Source organism: Trichosurus vulpecula, chromosome 3, assembly GCF_011100635.1.
Source record: "Trichosurus vulpecula isolate mTriVul1 chromosome 3, mTriVul1.pri, whole genome shotgun sequence".
NCBI lineage: Eukaryota > Metazoa > Chordata > Mammalia > Diprotodontia > Phalangeridae > Trichosurus > Trichosurus vulpecula.
Genome location: NC_050575.1, coordinates 246,331,474 through 246,350,193, shown reverse-complemented (window position 1 = coordinate 246,350,193; position 18,720 = coordinate 246,331,474). Strand labels below are relative to the sequence as shown.

General features: G+C 37.1%; 1 protein-coding gene across 1 annotated transcript; it reads right to left on the bottom strand.

The window, feature by feature from the left end:
- Window positions 1–3,576: 3,576 nt before the first annotated feature.
- On the bottom strand, window positions 3,577–18,351 carry TMEM18 (transmembrane protein 18). Its single transcript, XM_036752613.1, has 5 exons — window positions 18,219–18,351; window positions 13,309–13,429; window positions 11,124–11,178; window positions 6,689–6,782; window positions 3,577–6,597 (listed from the first exon to the last, which is right to left on the bottom strand). Exons 1-5 carry the CDS (start codon window positions 18,267–18,269, stop codon window positions 6,499–6,501), a joined length of 420 nt encoding a protein of 139 aa, XP_036608508.1. The 5' UTR covers window positions 18,270–18,351; the 3' UTR covers window positions 3,577–6,498.
- Between the last annotated feature and the right edge of the window lie 369 nt (window positions 18,352–18,720).

Below are 18,720 nucleotides of genomic sequence, written 5' to 3'. Positions count from 1 at the left end.
CATGAATCAAGACGTTAACCCCCATTCACTGGTCTTCTTCAAAAGCAAAAGACAAACAACACATTGCTTGTTCGTGTGTGTCTGCATATCATTTTCCCCAGTAGACAGTGTGTTCCTTCAGGGCAGGGACTGTCTTTTATCTTTCTTTGTATCTCCAGAGCTTAGCATAGTTCCTGATACATAACAGGTGCTGAGTATTTATTGACTGACAAAAAACAGGTATCTTGACCAGACTAATGTTCTATCACCCTGGCTATAGTTGCTAAAGAATAACATAACAATTTTAAAAATATTTTTCTAATCAATTTCTTATGCCAGGAGGTGAGCAACGTGGTCCTTATAAAAAAGGTCTCCCAGACCCACTATGGGGCTGCTGAATCCCAGTGAGATACCCTATGTCCCAGGCAGCCTGCATGTTGGGTTATGATCACAGCTCCCAGTGTATCTGCACGTGTTGCTTCGTCACTTGCCCATTGTCACAGGACTTCGAGGTAAATTAAAAAAAAAAGTAAAATGGTATGAGTGATGTCTTTTGATTCAAGCATAAATTGGATTTAAGTGAGGTAGGGTTGTGCTAAGTCATAGGCTTCACTCTCTCTTCCATAGTCATCAGATTCCAGTGGCAAGACAAAAGTCAAGATGACTGGAGTCTTTGATGTCTAACCAAGACTCTAAGCTTTCCCTATGATACAATATCCACAGCTTACCGTCAGTCTACTTCATAGTTTTTTTCTAAAATGAGTCTAATAATTTCTATCCTATCCATTTATTTTGCAGCTAACATATAACAAAAGTTAATCTTTGAAAGTTAATCTCTTTTGATAAGACATTCAGATGTTACCTGTAAGTATGTTAATATCATTATAAACATTAGATCTGAAAAAGGACTTTAAGAGATCAATCACTTCATCCAAACCCCTTGAAGAAGGAAAACTGAGATGACAAGCCTACTTGCTCCAGATTATAAAGTTAGCAAGAGGCAAAGCCGTGTCACCTCCTATGTCCAAATATCAAGGAATGAGACATTTATGTAGCACTTCAAGGCTTGCAGAGAAGGTATTATTATAGCCACTTTACAGATAAGAAAACTGAGGTTAGTCAAGGAGAAACAATATACCCACAGTCACACTAGTCAGTTTCTGAATCTTTGAACTGTCTTTTGTGACTCACTGTAATAAAGGTGGGACTTTTTGCTGTTGACCTTTAATGGTTCTGGCTTTTGTCTGAATGGGGCAGATAAAGTGGGATGTTTTTGTATTTCTCAGCAGAGACAATTGGGAGCCATTGATTTGTATCTGATGTGATATTGGGGGTAGGGAACTTCTCCAGGCCCAGCCTGGGTGAGGTCAGAGCCCTCTGGGCCCTGAACAGGCTATATAAGTGCAGAGGTTAGCATTCTCTCTCAGAGCTCTTAGCCACAGCAACAGTGGCTCGTGACTCTGGGCCAGCAGTTGTAATGAGCTCCCCGGCTGAAGACTCAGATGTTGATAGCTACTGACTGTATTTGGTCCATAATTCAGGGTACTGGCTTTTTCCCTTGAACTAGGTGAATGTTATTTGTATGCTGGATTAAAGTAAGATTGTTAACCCCTTAACATTGCTTTCCTTAGTAAAGCAGATGAAAAGGACCTGGGCTTACAGCATTCTGTGAGCTGGTTGTTGTTAGCTTTACTCCCTCACAGCAGCTGCTGGCCGGATTGTTGAAGCACTCACATGCAGTGTTTACTAACATGACTCAATTTTCAAAATGTCATGATTCTATATTTATACAGTGTGGTTCCTGGATATATCTGCTGGCTAGTGATACGTGTGTGGTCCACCGGATAGGAGCATAATTAAAGGATTATCATGTAAGTGGTCACCAGTGAAAGTTCAATACGCAAGTCATAGTATTTCATACATTCTTAGATTTAGAGAAGGAACCACAGAAACCATCTAATCCAACTCCCTCATTTTACAGATGCAAGAAATGAGATCCAGAGGTAGGGTGACTTTCTCAAGGTTACAGAGATAGGAAGCATCAAAAGCAGAATTTGAACCCTGATGTCAATGACAAAACCAATGATCTTTCCATTGTTTCATGTTACTTCTCCAAAACTTTTTTTTTTTGGCGCAGACCTGGGATTTCCTTATATAGGAAACTCCTGGTGAGGAAACTTATTCTACTAATACACATAGGTAACTATTCTGTAACATAAAGTCTTGGTTGTCAAGGCCATTGGGAGGTTACGGGACTTCCTCATGATCATATAACCAACATGTATCAGAAGTAGGGGTTGAACTCAGGTTTTCCTGAATCCAAGGCCAACTGTGTATCCACTAACCAATGCTTCTTAAACTGTGGGTCATGGCTCCATATGGGATCACAACCCACAACTTAAGAAGTGCTGAAGGGGGCATGAGTGGAAAAAGTTTAAGAAGCCCTTCACTAAGCTATGCTGGCTTGTCCTGAAACATCTGAGAATTCTAGGACTCAAACAACACCAATGCGATTTGCCTTCATCCTGACTTAGTTTTAGTTACCAACTAACATCATATATTAATTTTAAGTTATCCCCTCATGTCCTTCATAGACACAAAAACATAACAATTTATAAAAGTACAAAACAGTATCAACAAAATTTTAGGAAAACATATCAAATTTTATTAACAATATATTTTGTTGCATTCAAATATAAGCACAACAAAATGGTACATGAGTATTTACATAGTAATACATCATTGTTTTGTGACGGTCACAAAAATACTCAATTCAGCACAATTCTTCCTTTACCCAACACCCTCTCAATTTACATCATTTTGAAATGGGGTGGAATTTATTTTTATTTACAGAAATAAAACAAACAAAACAAGCTGAGACTGACTTCTGAATGTTGCCACAATCAGTTTCCTTATTAAGGCTTGATAAAGCATTTTTGATGTACCAACAAGTTCTTTATTAACAACTTAAAAGTGTTTAAGTGCCGTCTGTGTGCAAGACATTAAGAACAAAAAAAAAAAAAAAAGAAAAATAGGTTCTGTCTTCAAGTAGTTTATATTCCATTGGAGGACACAAGATTTACAAAGGCCTAGGTCACTAACAGCAAGGGTGATGAAGAAAGGAATTCCTTAAGAGGTAGCACATAGGATAAGTCTTAAATGAGGCTGAAGTTTCTCAGAGGTGGAAGGTAGGTAGGAGGGGAATTAATTCTAGGCATGGGGGGAGAGAGGTGGGGTTTAGTCTGTGCAAGGGCATCAAGTACAACAAAGGCTTAGCTTGAACAAATATTCATGAAAAGAAGTATCATGAAATAAGTCTGGGATGGATGTGGACTGGAGTCTGACAAGGAATGGCTTTAAATGTCAAGATGAAGAATTTATATTTTATAGAAGAGACAATGCAGAGTCCAGAGCAGGGGTGGGGAACCTGCAGCCTTGAGGCCACAGGTGGCCTTCTAGGGCACTGGGTGCGGCCTTTTGACTGAGTCCCAAGTTTTACAGAACAAATCCTTTTATTAAAGGGATTCATTCTGTGAGGTTTGGATTCAGCCAAAGGGCCACATGTGAGGACCTAGAGAGCCACATATGGCCTTGAGGCTGCAGGTTCCCCACCCCTGGTCTAGAGGTAGGGGGGCTACCTGGCCAGATTCTGCATGATATGATCTTTTTATATGATTAATGATTAGCATTAGGTATTTAGGTTTGTAGGGTATTTTCTACCAATGACCACAACCCAACACTGAGATTTATAATAGATAATTGAATAGAAAAATACTAAGCAGCTTTAGAAACAAGGTCAAATCTAAACCTTCCTTTTTTTTTTCTTATTTAAAATCCTCAAAAGGGTTTCCTAATGACAGACCTGATAATATAAATGTGATTTGAAAAGATCTAAAGAAAATTAAAACACTCTCCCCAATCCTTTTTACTTTATAGTGAGTGCTTGTCAAGAATGTCTTTATTATTAAAACTCAGGGTCCAAATTATATCCAAGGTAGCTTTGGATTCAAATAAAAATTCAAATAAAATATAAATGAGGTTTAATTTATAGAAAAAGTTCCTATTTTTAAATGTCCTTTTTTTAAAGTGAAGTTAAATATACACATCTCTTTGAGAAGATAAGGAATAGGCACACTTTAAAAGTTACTTCAACTGCCCCCAAATCACTCCAACAGTGTACAAGGACAAAAATTCAGATCTTCTAAATTCAAATCCAGTGTTGTTGTTGCTTTCCCATTAGCTACCTGTCTCTATTATGATGACCCAATTACTGAGTAGGACATCTATAGTTGCAATAGGAGCTATTTTTGAAAGAACATTATGGTCATTTATTTGGTTAATATTTAAGCCTTACTGAAACTGTGCAAATTATCAGGATTCCATAAATTCAGAACCTGAAACAAATCAGACTTGGATTTATGTTCACTTAAAAATTAAACCATAATAACGATATTATATTTCTTTACACTACTACTTCATATTCAATGCCCAGGAATATGCTTAAGAAGAACTATGATACCAAGCATTAGAGAATTGATAAAAAATTTTCAGGTTAAAAGCTCCTTGTTTATTTTTAAGATTAAGCTAAGCCACTCTGTAAAGTGACAAGCCAATATCCAACAAATTATTACATCTTTTCGTGGCTAGGATGTATTTAATCATCCAAAAAGGACAGGTATTTTATTTTTAATAATATAGGATACAATTTCTGAATATGAGATTATTTTACTTTTCAAATTTTCATACAGAAATTCTACAATTGAGTCATCTTTTTTATTTCTAGAACATTAACTTCTTTTCACAATGCAAAAAAAAAAAGTGAAGAACTGTCACTTTATTTTAAAAAATGGAGGGAAAACATTTTTTTAAAGAAAAAAAACTGGGCAGGTAAGCAGCACAGTGGATAGAGCACCACGCCTGGAATTAGGAAGATTTGAGTTCAAATTCAACCTCAGCAAATACTTACTAGTTGTGTAACGCTGGGCAAGTCACTCAACCTCTGATTGCCTCAAATTCCTCATCTGTAGAATGGGTGTAATAAAAGCAACTACCAGCCAGGGTTGAAGTGAGGATGAAATGAGATAAAATCTGAAAAGTGCTTAGCTTGGTATCTAGGGCACAGTAGGCATTACATCAATTTTTAGCTATTATTACTGTTTTTAATGACATAGCATTCTATCATTTTGCCTTCTGAAATTTTTTTTATACTTTTCCCCTACAAATATCTCTCATTCTTTATATAAATAGTACAATTCTAGACTGAGATGGAACTGGGATATTATTTCATGAGTGAGATTATGAAGTGGCTTCTGAAAAAACAAAATTAGTGATATTCTGCTTCCGACTGGCCAAATTCTGAAAATTCAAACACAAACTTTATAAAGAAAAGTAGATGATTAAGCATCATTTAAAGATATAAATGGATTATTTTCTAATATTTTCTGAAAATATAAGGCTTTGAAGATAGAGGGTTCTTGTTTCATTACCCTATTCTTAGAATCTTCTGATGTATGCTCACTTGTATAAGATGTCCCCAAAGTCTTGGTATATTAACGCCTAAGATTTTGGGGACATCCTGTATTAATTGCTTCATTTTTTTAAAAAAACAATTTTTACAGTATTTTCAAGCATATATTTTTTAAATAAATATTTTTAAACTTCCATTACAATTCATTCTATCTTGCGGATTTTATTTGGTCATGATGTCACACAATCTATACAAAAACAGTTTTTGTGGACAAATTATATAGGATTGTAATTTAAAGAGTAGTCCAATAAACTAAGATTATTTTCCTAACATATTAAAGTCTGTTTTGCGCAAGGACACTGTTGAATTTACATCAAAGCTAATTGTGTCAACAAAAAATGTTCCAATAGTTATGTCAAAGATCATTATTTAATGTTAGACATTAAAAGATTTAATGCTTTGGAAGTTATACCACATAAATCAGGTGGTCAAACATGCAGCCAGCTCACAACACTTCCAAGTGCACCTGAACCAAATTAAAATGTAACTGGAAAATATTTAACAAAATAAATAAAATATAATAGAAGATAGATGAGGTGAACATGTGGTTTTCTAAGTCAACATATGGCCAGCAGGGATCCTGAGCAACACCACTGACACAAATGATCAGTGCATAACTTAACAAAATCAGAAGAGATTTCTAAATAAACAAATAAAGATACAGTTCAGATGGAACACTAAAAATATTTAAATTACAGAGTCATTTAGGTTATCTTTAGACTGTAACAATAATGACCTATCAATATAATGCAATTTTAGAGCTGAAGGAAACATAGCCTCATATGATATTAAATTAAGACTTATATTAAATAAGTGAATTAAGTGTTTTCCTCTATCCCACTGAAAACTGAAGTAAAAGAATACATGGCTGCTGCTTCAAACCATGAGGATACTAAAGGTACCACTGCAATATATCCTACCACAAGATACACAAAGATTGAAGCAAAAATAACTGTTAGAAGGTTAGAAAATTCAAATAAAATTCATCTACATTATTCTGATTTCCTCTTCTTTTCTCTTTCTGCTTTTCTTTTTTGTTGCAGGATCTTCAACTCACTCATAACAGCCACTGTTTTATGCACCCATGTAATCTAAAATATAAAGTATTTGTGAGCAATACACATAATTGAAAATAAATTTTGAAAGAGAAAATTAAACTTCATGATTTGTAATTACACGTACCACAATGATCATAGCATTTACCAGCAATGGTGCTGAAAAAACCATGGAAATAAACATCCCTCTTGAATCAAAATATTGGTATTTAGAAAATAACCTATATGTAAAATAAAAAAAACAAAAAACAAAAAAAAAATGTTAGTTGGAAAAAAATTCCCACACACATCAAAATCATCTAAACAGATATATGGGTCAGTCTATTACCACATCATAAAACCAATTTTTGGATCTATTTTTCCCCCTACCATCATTCCTTTGGTACTAGGCCCATTACCAAGGTAATCAGGTGAATTGTGTTATCCAGAAATTAACAGACAAGAAAAATGGATGAAGCAAGATTAGTAAAATAGGCCAGGCACTTATCAAAAAGAAAAATAAACCATCAGACCAAGCCTAAGGAAATGACCTTAACTAAAACCATCCTTTTTAAATTACCTATAGGTTATTACTGGCTTCAAAATCTGAACCCTGTAATAAATCATAGGAATAATTATGCATTATATTTATACACACATGAATATCATCCATACCTTGTGATTTCTTCTTGAAGGTGCAAATAGTGGCAGTTGGTTTATTTCATAGTGTTCTCTTGCTCACTCTTTTTTCTTCCCCCTCTTTCCCTACACCATATATACACACCCACAAACTTACATGCTTAGTATCTTCTACATGAAGATGAAAATGAAGAGGATGGAAGAAAATATTACAAGATATTACAAAATATTAGAAGATAAGGGTTCAGGAACAGGACATGAAAGGTATATAGACTGGTTGTCTACGAATAGGTTTTATGTTTGCATATCATCAAGACTATCCTTAAAAAAGGAATTAAGATCATGCTGGACATAATGAGCACTGAACAACTTCACAAAGAATGAAACTGACTACAGTTTTGCCTTCCCTAACCCTAACCCTAAACTTAACCCTAACCATTCTGGCTCTGACCGAATGGCCAGTAACAGGTCCCAACCCAAGCCTCACTTTCTCACTGTTTGAGTTTTGATGGCTCAGAGTGAGTGTAAATAGCAACTGTTTCTGTTCTGGCCAGAAACTCTGAGGATCTTCCCCTTCCAGACTGATTGTTCTGTGAAGACAAACTAGGCCATCTTTTGCCTCAATTCTTACCTAGCCTTTACTGAATTACTGACTAGGTGTTGCCTCAGACAAACTGAGACCCGGGAGAGACCTTAGTTTAAAAAGGCCAAGGTCTACAAAACAAGAAAATGATAAATGACGGACATCTGGGAAAATCGCAATACTAATGCAACACTAAAGCCCAAGGTCTCTCAGTGCATCCGGGGCCATCACTAGTCATCCTGACCAATGTTTTGCCACTGGACTCAGGTGACTCTCCAGGAAAGAGTGAGGTTGATGATTTTTGTATAGCATTGCCTCCAATTCACTTTCAAGTCAACACATCACCCTCCTGATGTCTGTCATTGGATATCTTCAAGAATGAAGGACTAACAACAACAACAGGGCATCTTAAATGAGATCTATAACCACACAACAAAGACTGTCTTATTGATCCAAACAAGAAAACCACATGTGTAAATGACGTCTATTGTCCACACTAGGACATGGAGCTGGATAATTAGAGTTAGTCTATAAACACATATAGCTTAGACACTGCAGATAGATAATAGCCTTGGTGGAGAATTAGATAGGATAACAATTCTGATAATCTCAAGATGTTCCCTTTAGGGAAAAAAAAATTAAAAAGCTCATTGTTTAACACTTATCTTCTTCTGGTGACGCTATACAGTTATCCCACATCCCAAATGTTACAGGTACGGCATGCCTGAGATCTGGAAAATCCACATAAAATTTTGGCCCTCCCTTTGTACCAGAGAAGACGACTAAATTATTATGGTATTAAAACATGAAATCTACTGATATTATTCAAATCTATACATATATTTTCTGGATTTCTGAGTTTCTAAACTTTTTTGTATCATCTGCCGGCTTTTTTGTGTTGTCTACAGCTTCTCCAAAATTCCCCCAAAACTTCCATTTAATTTCTTATGCCCACCCACAATATATCAAAACTGTGACGGGGAAAGTAGCAATGTAGAAAGGATGAATGTAAAACTACAAATCACAGCACCACACAATATCTGAAGAATCAAAATTGGAGGTAACCCAAGGTGGGGAATAGACAATTGCACAGAGGGCCTCCAGGGCCCAGAGAGGTCAATGTAGTACTAACTCCTAGGCAAGGAGTAACATAAAAGAAATTTAAAAGTTCTACTCAGAAAAGAAGTTGGACTGGTCAGATAGTAAAAATGAGGGATTATAGATGGATAGTTCATGTACTGCACTGACACTACATACTGTTAGAAGGCCCACTGTAGTAAGTATATCCTCTGTGTTGGATTTATGGGAGGACAGAGTATAGAATCACAGTGGATGGAAAATATGGATAGATTCTGATCATGTATTCATTGAATATAGTTTATACTTTTTATATTTTATAATATAGTTTCTATTTTGTAATATATTTATTATATTATATTAATGTTTATGATAGTATAATAAAATATTTATAGATTATATACGTAATAAATATAGCATAAATCATCAAAATTATACATTTTCACAAATGCATGTACATGATACTTCTGACATGTATACTGCTACAGCTACAGCTGCTGCTGCTACTACTACTACTACTACTACTACTACTACTACTACTACTACTACTACTACTACTACCACACCACTACTATACTACCACTTCTACTGATAACGTAAAGTTGTTTTCAGTCTTTTCTGACTCTTCATGACCCTTTTAGGAGTTTTCTTGGCAAAGACATTGGAGTGGTTTGCCATTTCTTTCTCCAACGGATGATAATAATTTTTATATAGTACTTAATAAGTGCCATGTACTGTGCTAAATACTTTATAATTATTATTTCATTTGATCCTCATAACAACCCTGGAGGTAAGTGCTATTATTAACTCCATTTTACAGATGCGGTTAAGTGACTTCTCCAGGTTATGAAAACTAAGTGTCTGAGCATGGATTTGAACTCAGAACTCTATCTACTATAACACCTAGCTGCTGCTGCTGCTGTTAATGCTACTGCTGCTACTACTATGATGAGGATGGTGATGATGATTCTATTCCTTAATCCAAGAGTAATTCAATTCCACTTAAGAAATATTTGTAGTTTGCTGAAAGCAGAAATCATGTCTTCTGCTTCTATATTTCCTACAAAGCTGGGTAACAGTAGGGATTCAACAATATTTGCTGACTATTTGTTTTCCATTAATCGTTTTAAGAAAAAGATTACTAAACTTATGGAAAAAAATCACTAAAGTAATTTGTAAGACTTATCATATGTATATATGTGTACACACACACACACACACACACACACACACACACACACACACACACACTGCATGATCCTATAGGTATCACTGCAAATATGTCTTTGTGTCTTTCTTCATCTACAAAGTAGAAGTGATATATCCATTGCTAGTCTCACAGGATTGTTGTAAGGAAAGTTTTTTATAAACCTTAGTGCATCTTATAAATATGAATTATTATTATAATTACAGAACTATCCAGCACTTTTTCTTCTTCTGTTTAATTATTCTAAAGTTAACAGCTTTCGTTAATCATTTCACAGGCCCAATGTTCATTTTAGCCAAATGCTTACAGCTCCTTGCAATTTCTCAAATCCCTTCAAATATTAAGTTATATTCCCTACCTATAACCTGCTAATACCATATTTCTTCAAAGCAGCCATAATTTCTCAGTTCTTTTTATTCTCTTTTGCCCTCTTTACTATGATTTGTGTAAAACTTAGTAATATACCTCAGAAAAAATTTTGGATTTTGCTCAGAGATATCTGTAGTACAAGAAAATGCTGCTAGTAAAGCAATCTGGTTTTTACGGGCTTGCCAATTTCCAAAACATATTCAGCCTTTCAGTTCGAAAGAGAGAAGGAGGGAGGGAGGGAGGGAAGAATGGAGAGAGAAAGTACCAATGAGGAAGCTATAAAGAAATACATAAAGTTATTATAATATGTAACATATAAAATTATATTTTATAAAAATATAAAATTATAAAGGGCTCCTTTCCAGATGGACAAAAAAAGTCTCAAAAACAAGGCTGTATACTTCAAAGCAGTGGGGTTAAACTCAAATAGTAAAGGAGGGTGAAAGTGGGGTTTAGAAAATCTCACGTTAACATTATCTATGCTGTACTGTATTTTTATTTTGTTATACATTTCCCAATTATATTTTAAACTGGTTCAGGCTACAAGAGGGAGTTTTGTGGCAAGGACAATGAGTCTGACACTTCTACTCCAAAGCATCAACAAAATGAAAAAATCTTGGAAACAGCTCCCAGAACTCTAACTTAGGAGAATCTGAGGAATATGTTATAAAGTACTATGTCAAAAACATAAACTTAAATCATTTTTACCTCCAATTCATAGCAGCCAGTTCATTGATATATTCAGCACAGTAGACTAAAATCACTGGAAAAAAGAAAGAAAACAAGTCATAATGAAAATGACTTTGACATGAATAATTATTATAAGGTATTAATAATTAAAATATATTTTTTAAAAACTAGACTTCTTTTAAAATAGCATAAGGAAAAATGCTAGAATAAGAAATTGAATATGTTGAGAGTCTTATAGAAGACAATTCTATATTTAGAAGGAACAATGAAGAGGAGGGCATAAAAGCATCTATACAGCACCTACTATGTATTAGGCACTGTATTAAACACTTTACAAATACAGTCTCATTTGATCCACTCAACAATCCTGTGAAGTAGATACTGCTATAATCCTCATTTTATAATTGGGGAATCTGAGGCAAATTGAGGTTAAATGACTTGCCCAGGATTACATAGCTACCGAGGCTGGATTTGAACTTAGGATTTTTTGACTCCAGTCCAGACTAGCTCTGAGTTACCTACCTGCCTCATAAATATAGAGGTAAAGTATCATGAGTCTTAGCCATCATATACAGGACTTTTAAGAATAACAGTTTTAGAGCTAACAGAGACTTTAGAGATAATTTAGTTCAATGTCCTCATTCTACAAATGAAGGCACTAAGGTTCAGAAATCAACTTCCTCAAGGTGATATACTAGAGACACAGCTGGATCTAGAATTCAGCATTCTTACACTACACTGGCCTGATCAAACTGCACCACTCCCAAAGCATGTTTAACAGTAAGATTTGAGATGATAATTGCAAAGTGCTTAGCACAGGCCCTGGCACATATCGCTAAATCAATGTTAGCTATTATTATTAGCTATCATTAGCCTATTCATAATTTTCATTTTATTATGGCTAGCACTAACATTCTCTCATAACATTCTATCTAACTATCTGGGATAGGGAGGTTCTAAAATTGTGATTTCATGTATGGAAAGAATTTCCACTTTGAAAACTCCCTTCATCAATGCTGAAATGGAAATCCTCTGCATTAATGGTCTTAAGAGAGATGACTATGAGTACTGGGAGATTAGGGGACTTGCCCACAGTCACAATGCTAGTGAGAACTGAAACTAGGTCTTCTGACTCCAAAGCCAGGTCTCTATCCTCTATAACAACACTGCATCTCAACATTTTAATTCATATATAATTAGGGAATTGTACTCTTGACCAACACTTGCCTTTGTTTTATATGGAAATAAAATGAAGACAGAAACATGTGGGGATGGAACACAAAGGAAGATGTTGGTATCTAGCAGTTTTAAGCATGTAGCTTGCCTGTCCAATGAGATTATAAACTCCACGAAGGCAGAAATAGTGTATTTGTTTTAAGTTTTTCTACTTTCACACAAACAGCAAAAAACAGTTTAGTACAGTGTCTAGTAACAGGTAAAATCAATACTTGTTAAACTAGAGCCCACTCAGTTCAATTCGACCGTAAGACTCATTCATTCATTGTCCAATAAGCATTTGAGAACATACAATGTACAAAAACTGAATTCAAGTCAACAATGATTTATTAAGTATCTACTATGTATAAGGTATTAGGCTTATAGTATTTCATCTATAATTAATATTAAAAATATGGTAAGTGGGTCTGGGCATTTTCATAAAATGTACTTATTTCTTTTAAATTTTTTGGGGGGGAGGGCTAAAGTCAGGGCAATTGGGGTTAAGTGACTTGCCCAAGGTCACACAGCTAGTAAATGTGTCAAGTGTCCGAGGGCAGATTTGAACTCAGGTCCTCCCGACTCCAGGGCCGGTGCTCTACTCACTGAACCCCCAAGCTGCCCCCTAAGTGTACTTATTTCAATACTTAAATGATCCATGATTTCACCAGTGTAGATACTCTCCTCTACCAATGCAGACTGTTATACTTCTGCTTCTCAGTAGATGGTCTTCATGAAATGCTCTGGCTGAAATAATGGTGTCCAACCCTCTGGCAACACATTTATTTCTCCAACATTCACCTAGGCTGGTGACTTCACAAGACAAACACACAATGGGCTGTTGGACTCCTACTTAGAACCTTTCCAACTTGATGGAGATTACCAGCATTTGGGGTTACTCCACTCCACCATCAAGTATATCTGTAGAGATTGGAAGCAACTAATATTTCATATAGATAGCTTAGCCCCAAGTAGTTTTTTCACTCACCCAAACACAGGAAATGCCCAATCTGAAGTCGGTATCGTTGGAAAGTAAGGTACGTGAGCAACAGGCAAAGTACGTGGAAGCCTAAAAGTCCCAGTAACCATGGCTCAGACCAGTCAGTGTGCTATAATATAAGGAATAAACATCATAAACTTATTACTATCAAATCAATATAAGGTATTAATGGACCAGTTACCAGTCCTCATGCTGAACAATACCCGGGGAATCATCACTTGGGCAATACTTCTTTTACTTAGACTACTTTACCTGTAAATGCCTCCACTGATATTTAGCAATGCCTCATGAGCCTTCCTAGTTCAAGAAGTACACACAAGAAAATAGCAGGAGAGGAGAAAGCTGGGGAAAAGGAGTAGAGAAAGAGGGGGAAATAACAGAAAATGAACTAAGGGTGCAAAGGATGGGTGTCTTGGGAAAGAGCATCATTCTACTCTAAAGCAGGTACACTGATGCTGGGTGAAAATCACCATTTTGAGAGGCAGTAGAAAGTATAAAGCAAGCTAATAAGGAGCAAGGTATATCTTTTCTATTGGTGCTTTACACATGGCAAGTGTTTAATAAATGCTTTTCCATTCATTCATTCACACTGTTTGTACTTCTATCTATCAGGTTTTTGAGGGAGAGGCAAATTTGATGCCACAGAAAGAGCGCTGGTTTGTATGTCTGAACTGGACTGTATTTTAGACCATGAAGGTTCTTTAGACATCATCTTGTCCAATATCCTCAATTCACAGATGGGGAAACTTAGGCTAAGATAATTGAAGTAAATTGCTACCTAGTAACAAAGCCAGTACTTGAACCCAGGTATCCAGATTCCAAAGCCAGTGTTCTTTTCACAGTACCATAATGCTGAACCTGTGAATTGGGATGACTGGAAAAATAGTAGTACCTGTAACAGAAATAAAGAATTTCCTTACAAACTAAATGGTGGGATAGATGAAGGAACTTTAGTGACCTAATGAACAAAGTACTAAGGGATTATGGGAGTCTTTTCTGAGCCACACCTTGCTCTTCTGGAAAATGAGGCAGTCAGACTGGAAATTGGGGGGGATTTTATGTCAAGGACCCCTTTGGCAAAGTGGTTAAGCCTATGCATGACTTTATCAGAATAATGTTTTTAAATGCATAAAATAGAAGGAAATCAATTATAGTGAAATGCAGTTCTCAAAATATGTTTTTAAAAAGTTCATAAATCCCACATTAAGCAGGCCTGGACTAGATGATTAATTACTAATTATATTATAACATACAATATATTATCATAGGATTAAAGGATTGAGAGGTAGAAGGTACTTTTGAGATAAAAGAATTAGAATCTTAAGCAGTTTTTCCTACCTTTTCTTTGTATCCGTGTGCTTAGCACAATAAAAAGCATAATGTTTAATAAATACTTACTTATTAACTGATTGAAAGAGACATCAAAACAATTATTCCAAATGGCATCTTACTTTGAATCCTCTTTATAATAAAAGTGATCCTACAGTTTTTGTTTGTATCAAGTACAGGAGAATCCAGTGCTCGACATATTCCACTATGTTTTTTTTTTTCCTGATAGGAAAGAGCTAATGCTAAATCAAAATTTACCTCTCGGTAAAAAATCAAATGTGAAGGTACTGTGAGGCACGTAGTCTAGTTCTTTCAGTTTGTAAATGAAGAAAAGATTCTTATAATCCCTTAGTAATCTGGCCAGTACTTTGTTCATTAGGTAGTTCTTTCATCTGTCCAACCATTTAGTTTGCAGAGAAATTCCCTATTTGTATTAAAGGTACCACTATTTTTCCAGTCAACCAAATCCACAAGTTAGGCATTAGTAACTCTGACTCCTCACTCTTCCTCACTCCACCATTTAGCTGTCAAACCTTCTTGTTTCTATCTCTACAACATCTCTCACATTTTACTTTCTCCTTACTTACATGGCCAGCACCTGAATGTTAGGTCCTCCTCATCTCCTATCTGGACTACTGAAACAGTATTCGATTTTGTTTCCCTCAGTCCACAGGGAACACAGCTGTCAGTGATTTTCCTAAAGCACAATTCTGAATACGTCACTTGCTCATGTCTCAGTAAACTCTAATGACTCCTCATTACCTCTAGGATAAAAAAATAAAATCCTCCGGTTTGGCATTCACAGCTCTTCACAAGTTGGCTCAAACTCACCTTTCCATCCTTATTATACATTGCTCCACTTCCTGCAGTCTTTGATTCTGGCCTTAATATTCCTCACCCATGACACTCCATCTCCTGTCTCCATGCCTTTGCACTGACTGTCCAGGCCCTGGAACGAACTCACTCCTGCATCTTGTAAGGGATTCCTTAGAATCCCTTGTTTCATTTGAGTTGGGTCAAGTACCAACTTCCACATGAAGCTTTTCCTGATTCGTAGTTGCTAGTGCCCTCCTTCCCAAAATTATCTTCCATTTATTTTGTATATATTCTGTCCTTGAAATCCTGAAGACTAGGGTTCAAGTCCCACCTCTGACACATATTTTCAATGTGAGTCCAGGCAAGTCATTTAAACTCTCAGTGCCCCAGATAACTCTATATAACTAGTTGCAGAGAAAGAGCTGACCTGAAATGGTGCAGAGGAGACTTTTTCACCCAGGAATTTTCTATTTTGCGAAATCAACAGTCCCTATCCATAAATACATATATCTACATACACATATCTACACACACACACACACACTCTCTCTCTCTCTCTCTCTCTCTGTTGTCTGCCCTGATTGAATCCTGTATCCCCAGCAATTACCATTGCGCCTGGCACAGAGAAGACACAACCTATTTGTCCAGCTCTAACTTTTCTACCTCCAGTCTTGCATCTCTAACCACCCATTGAACATCCTGGACTGGATGGCTCCTAGACATCTTAAACTCAACTTGTTCAAAACTGAACTATTATATTTCTCCCAAAATGTCCCCTCTTCATAATTTCCCTATTACCACCAGTCAACAAATACTGTTGTCACTTAGGCTTGCAAAGATGAGGTGTCATCCTCAACTCTTCACTCTTGCTTGCCCCTCTGCCATATTCAATTAGCTGCCAAGTCCTTTCAATTCTATTTTCATAACATATATGACATGATACCTTGTTTCCTCTGACACTGCCAACACACTAACATAGGTCCTCAGTCTGGACTACTGCAATAGCCTTCTGCTTGGTCTATGTGCCTCAAGTGTCTCCCCACTGCAGTCTATCTACTGACTCAGCCAACAAATTGATCTTCCTAGATGCAGGTCTAGCTATATCAATCCTGAATTCAATAAATTCTAAGGGTTCCTTATTACACCCAGGAATCAAACAGGGAGTCCCAAAAGTTTTAAAACTTCACTAGGGCTTTTGGGACACCCTAAAGTAGCATTTAAAGTCCTTCATAACCTGTTCCCCTCCCCCACCTTTCCAGTCTTCTTATAGTTTATTCCCCTCCATGTACTCTATAATTCAGTGACACTGGCCTCCTTGCTGTCCTTCAAACAAGGCACTCCATCTCCTAACCGAGCATTTTTAATGACCACCCCCATCCCTGCAACTCTCCCCTCATCTCACCTCCTCATTTCCTGGGGGTTCCTTCAAATCTCAGCTGAAATATCCGCAAAAGATCCTCTTTAATCTTAGTGTCATCCCCACGAAATCATGTTCAATTTATTCTGTATTATCTTGTTTGTACTTAACTGTTTGCATATTGTCTTCCTCCATTAGATTGTGAGTTGGAAAGCAGGACTTTTCCCCCCCTTTCTTTGTATCCCTAAGGCTTAGCACAATGCCTAGCACTTAGTCAGCATTTATTAAGTAAAATGCTTGTTGAACTTGATTTCTTGACTTGTCAGCTGCTTGACTGACAGACTACCCAAGGCCCAGAATGGCCAAGTAACACACATACCTAATTAATCAAGAGACAGAACTGGAAGTCCAGTTTTCTGATTCCCAGTTCAGGGTGCAAAGGAAAGCATCATAAATTTAGCAATGGAATTGATTCTAAAGGTCATCTAGTTCAAAACCCTCACTTTAACAGAGAGGGAAGCCTGAGGCCCAGAGAATAAGTTGGTAATTCAGTGTACAGGAGTGCTGAATTTGGAATCACAGGACCTGGGATGAAACCTTGCCTCTGCCACTTAGTACCTGTGCGACTCCCTAAAGTCCTGCTTCCATTCCGTTCAATAAGTGTTTTATTAACGAGTGTTCAATTATTATTATATTCAAAGTAGATAGTAGAGTCACAAAGACAAAAACAGAGCAGTCCATGCCCTCAAGAGCCTTACAAGATCCCAAGTGATATTCCCAAAGTCACAAAGGTCTAGAGCCCATATTTTAATTCAAGTCCTTTGACAAATTCAATCCTCTCTCAGTCCATCAAGCGTTTTTTTTTTTTTTTGTATTAAACACCTATTACACGCAAGATACTGAGTCTCACATGGATATGGCAAGGACAAAAAAAAAAGTTACAAATTTTTCCCAACAGAAGATACCTTTCTCTAAAATCTCAACTCTAAATTGCAGATTTTAAATCCCTTAGTTTTCTTCTTTGTCAAATGAGAGTCCTGGCCAGCAGGGGGAAGTGGAGGCGTGGCTCGGCCACTCAGACAGAAAACCAGAATGGACCTTTTTCAGATGGGAAACAGAAGCCCGGGGAGATGAAAGGCGCAAAGTCTCGGTTCTAACACCAGGTTTCCCCTGATTCTTCGACAAGTCAATCGGTTCTCTGCTGTGGGGCTCAGTTTCTCCGAGTCCACCAGTCCCGTCCGTTCCCAGGCAGGCGATCGCGTGGAGCGCCCGCCTTCCCCGGAAGCGGTTCGGCTTCTCTCGCCTCAAGCTCCGGCGCCCCCGACGAGTCGGAGGCAGGAGAGAGCACGCCCCCCACCCCCCACACACACCCCGAGTCTGGCCGTGGCCGACTAACCGTGATCACCCGTTGGAATCCCATCGGAATAGGTTCGGACTGTGGCTGCATCTTCTCAGCCAAGAGCAAATTCCCCTGCAGCGGCGAGGGCAGACCACGGAAAGCTACGTCACCATCCGCCGTCACGTCATCAATCCCCTCCAAGGCTTTGCCCACCCTCGGCCCCGCCCCTCTTGGTCCCGGTCTACGGTTATTCTGTCTTACGCGACCTTGGATGTCTCGCGAGAGATGAGATTTCGGTCTTCAACTCTCGAGAGACGTCATATACAATCCATCACTTTTAAAGTTAGAAATTATCGTGTTTCCTCTTTCGCAAGTGTTCGCGATTTATTCTGTTGCATGGAGCAAACATTTCTTAAGCATTTAATAATAAATAAATAAATAAATAAATAAATAGATAGATAGATAGATAGATAGATAGCATAAAATAAACATTTATTTATTATGTTGGGCAACGTGCCTGCTGCGGAGGATCCCCTACCTTCCCCTTCTCCCCCCAAAA

Bases quoted from the DNA above. Each gene is read 5' to 3' on its own strand.
- TMEM18 (XM_036752613.1), bottom strand. From the start codon at position 18,269: ATGCAGCCACAGTCCGAACCTATTCCGATGGGATTCCAACGGGTGATC. The intron at 11,179-13,308 runs GTGAGTGAAAAA...TCTTTTTTCCAG, and splicing joins TGGGCATTTCCTGTGTTTGG to TGATTTTAGTCTACTGTGCT. The intron at 6,598-6,688 runs GTACGTGTAATT...TTTATATTTTAG, and splicing joins TAAATGCTATGATCATTGTG to ATTACATGGGTGCATAAAAC.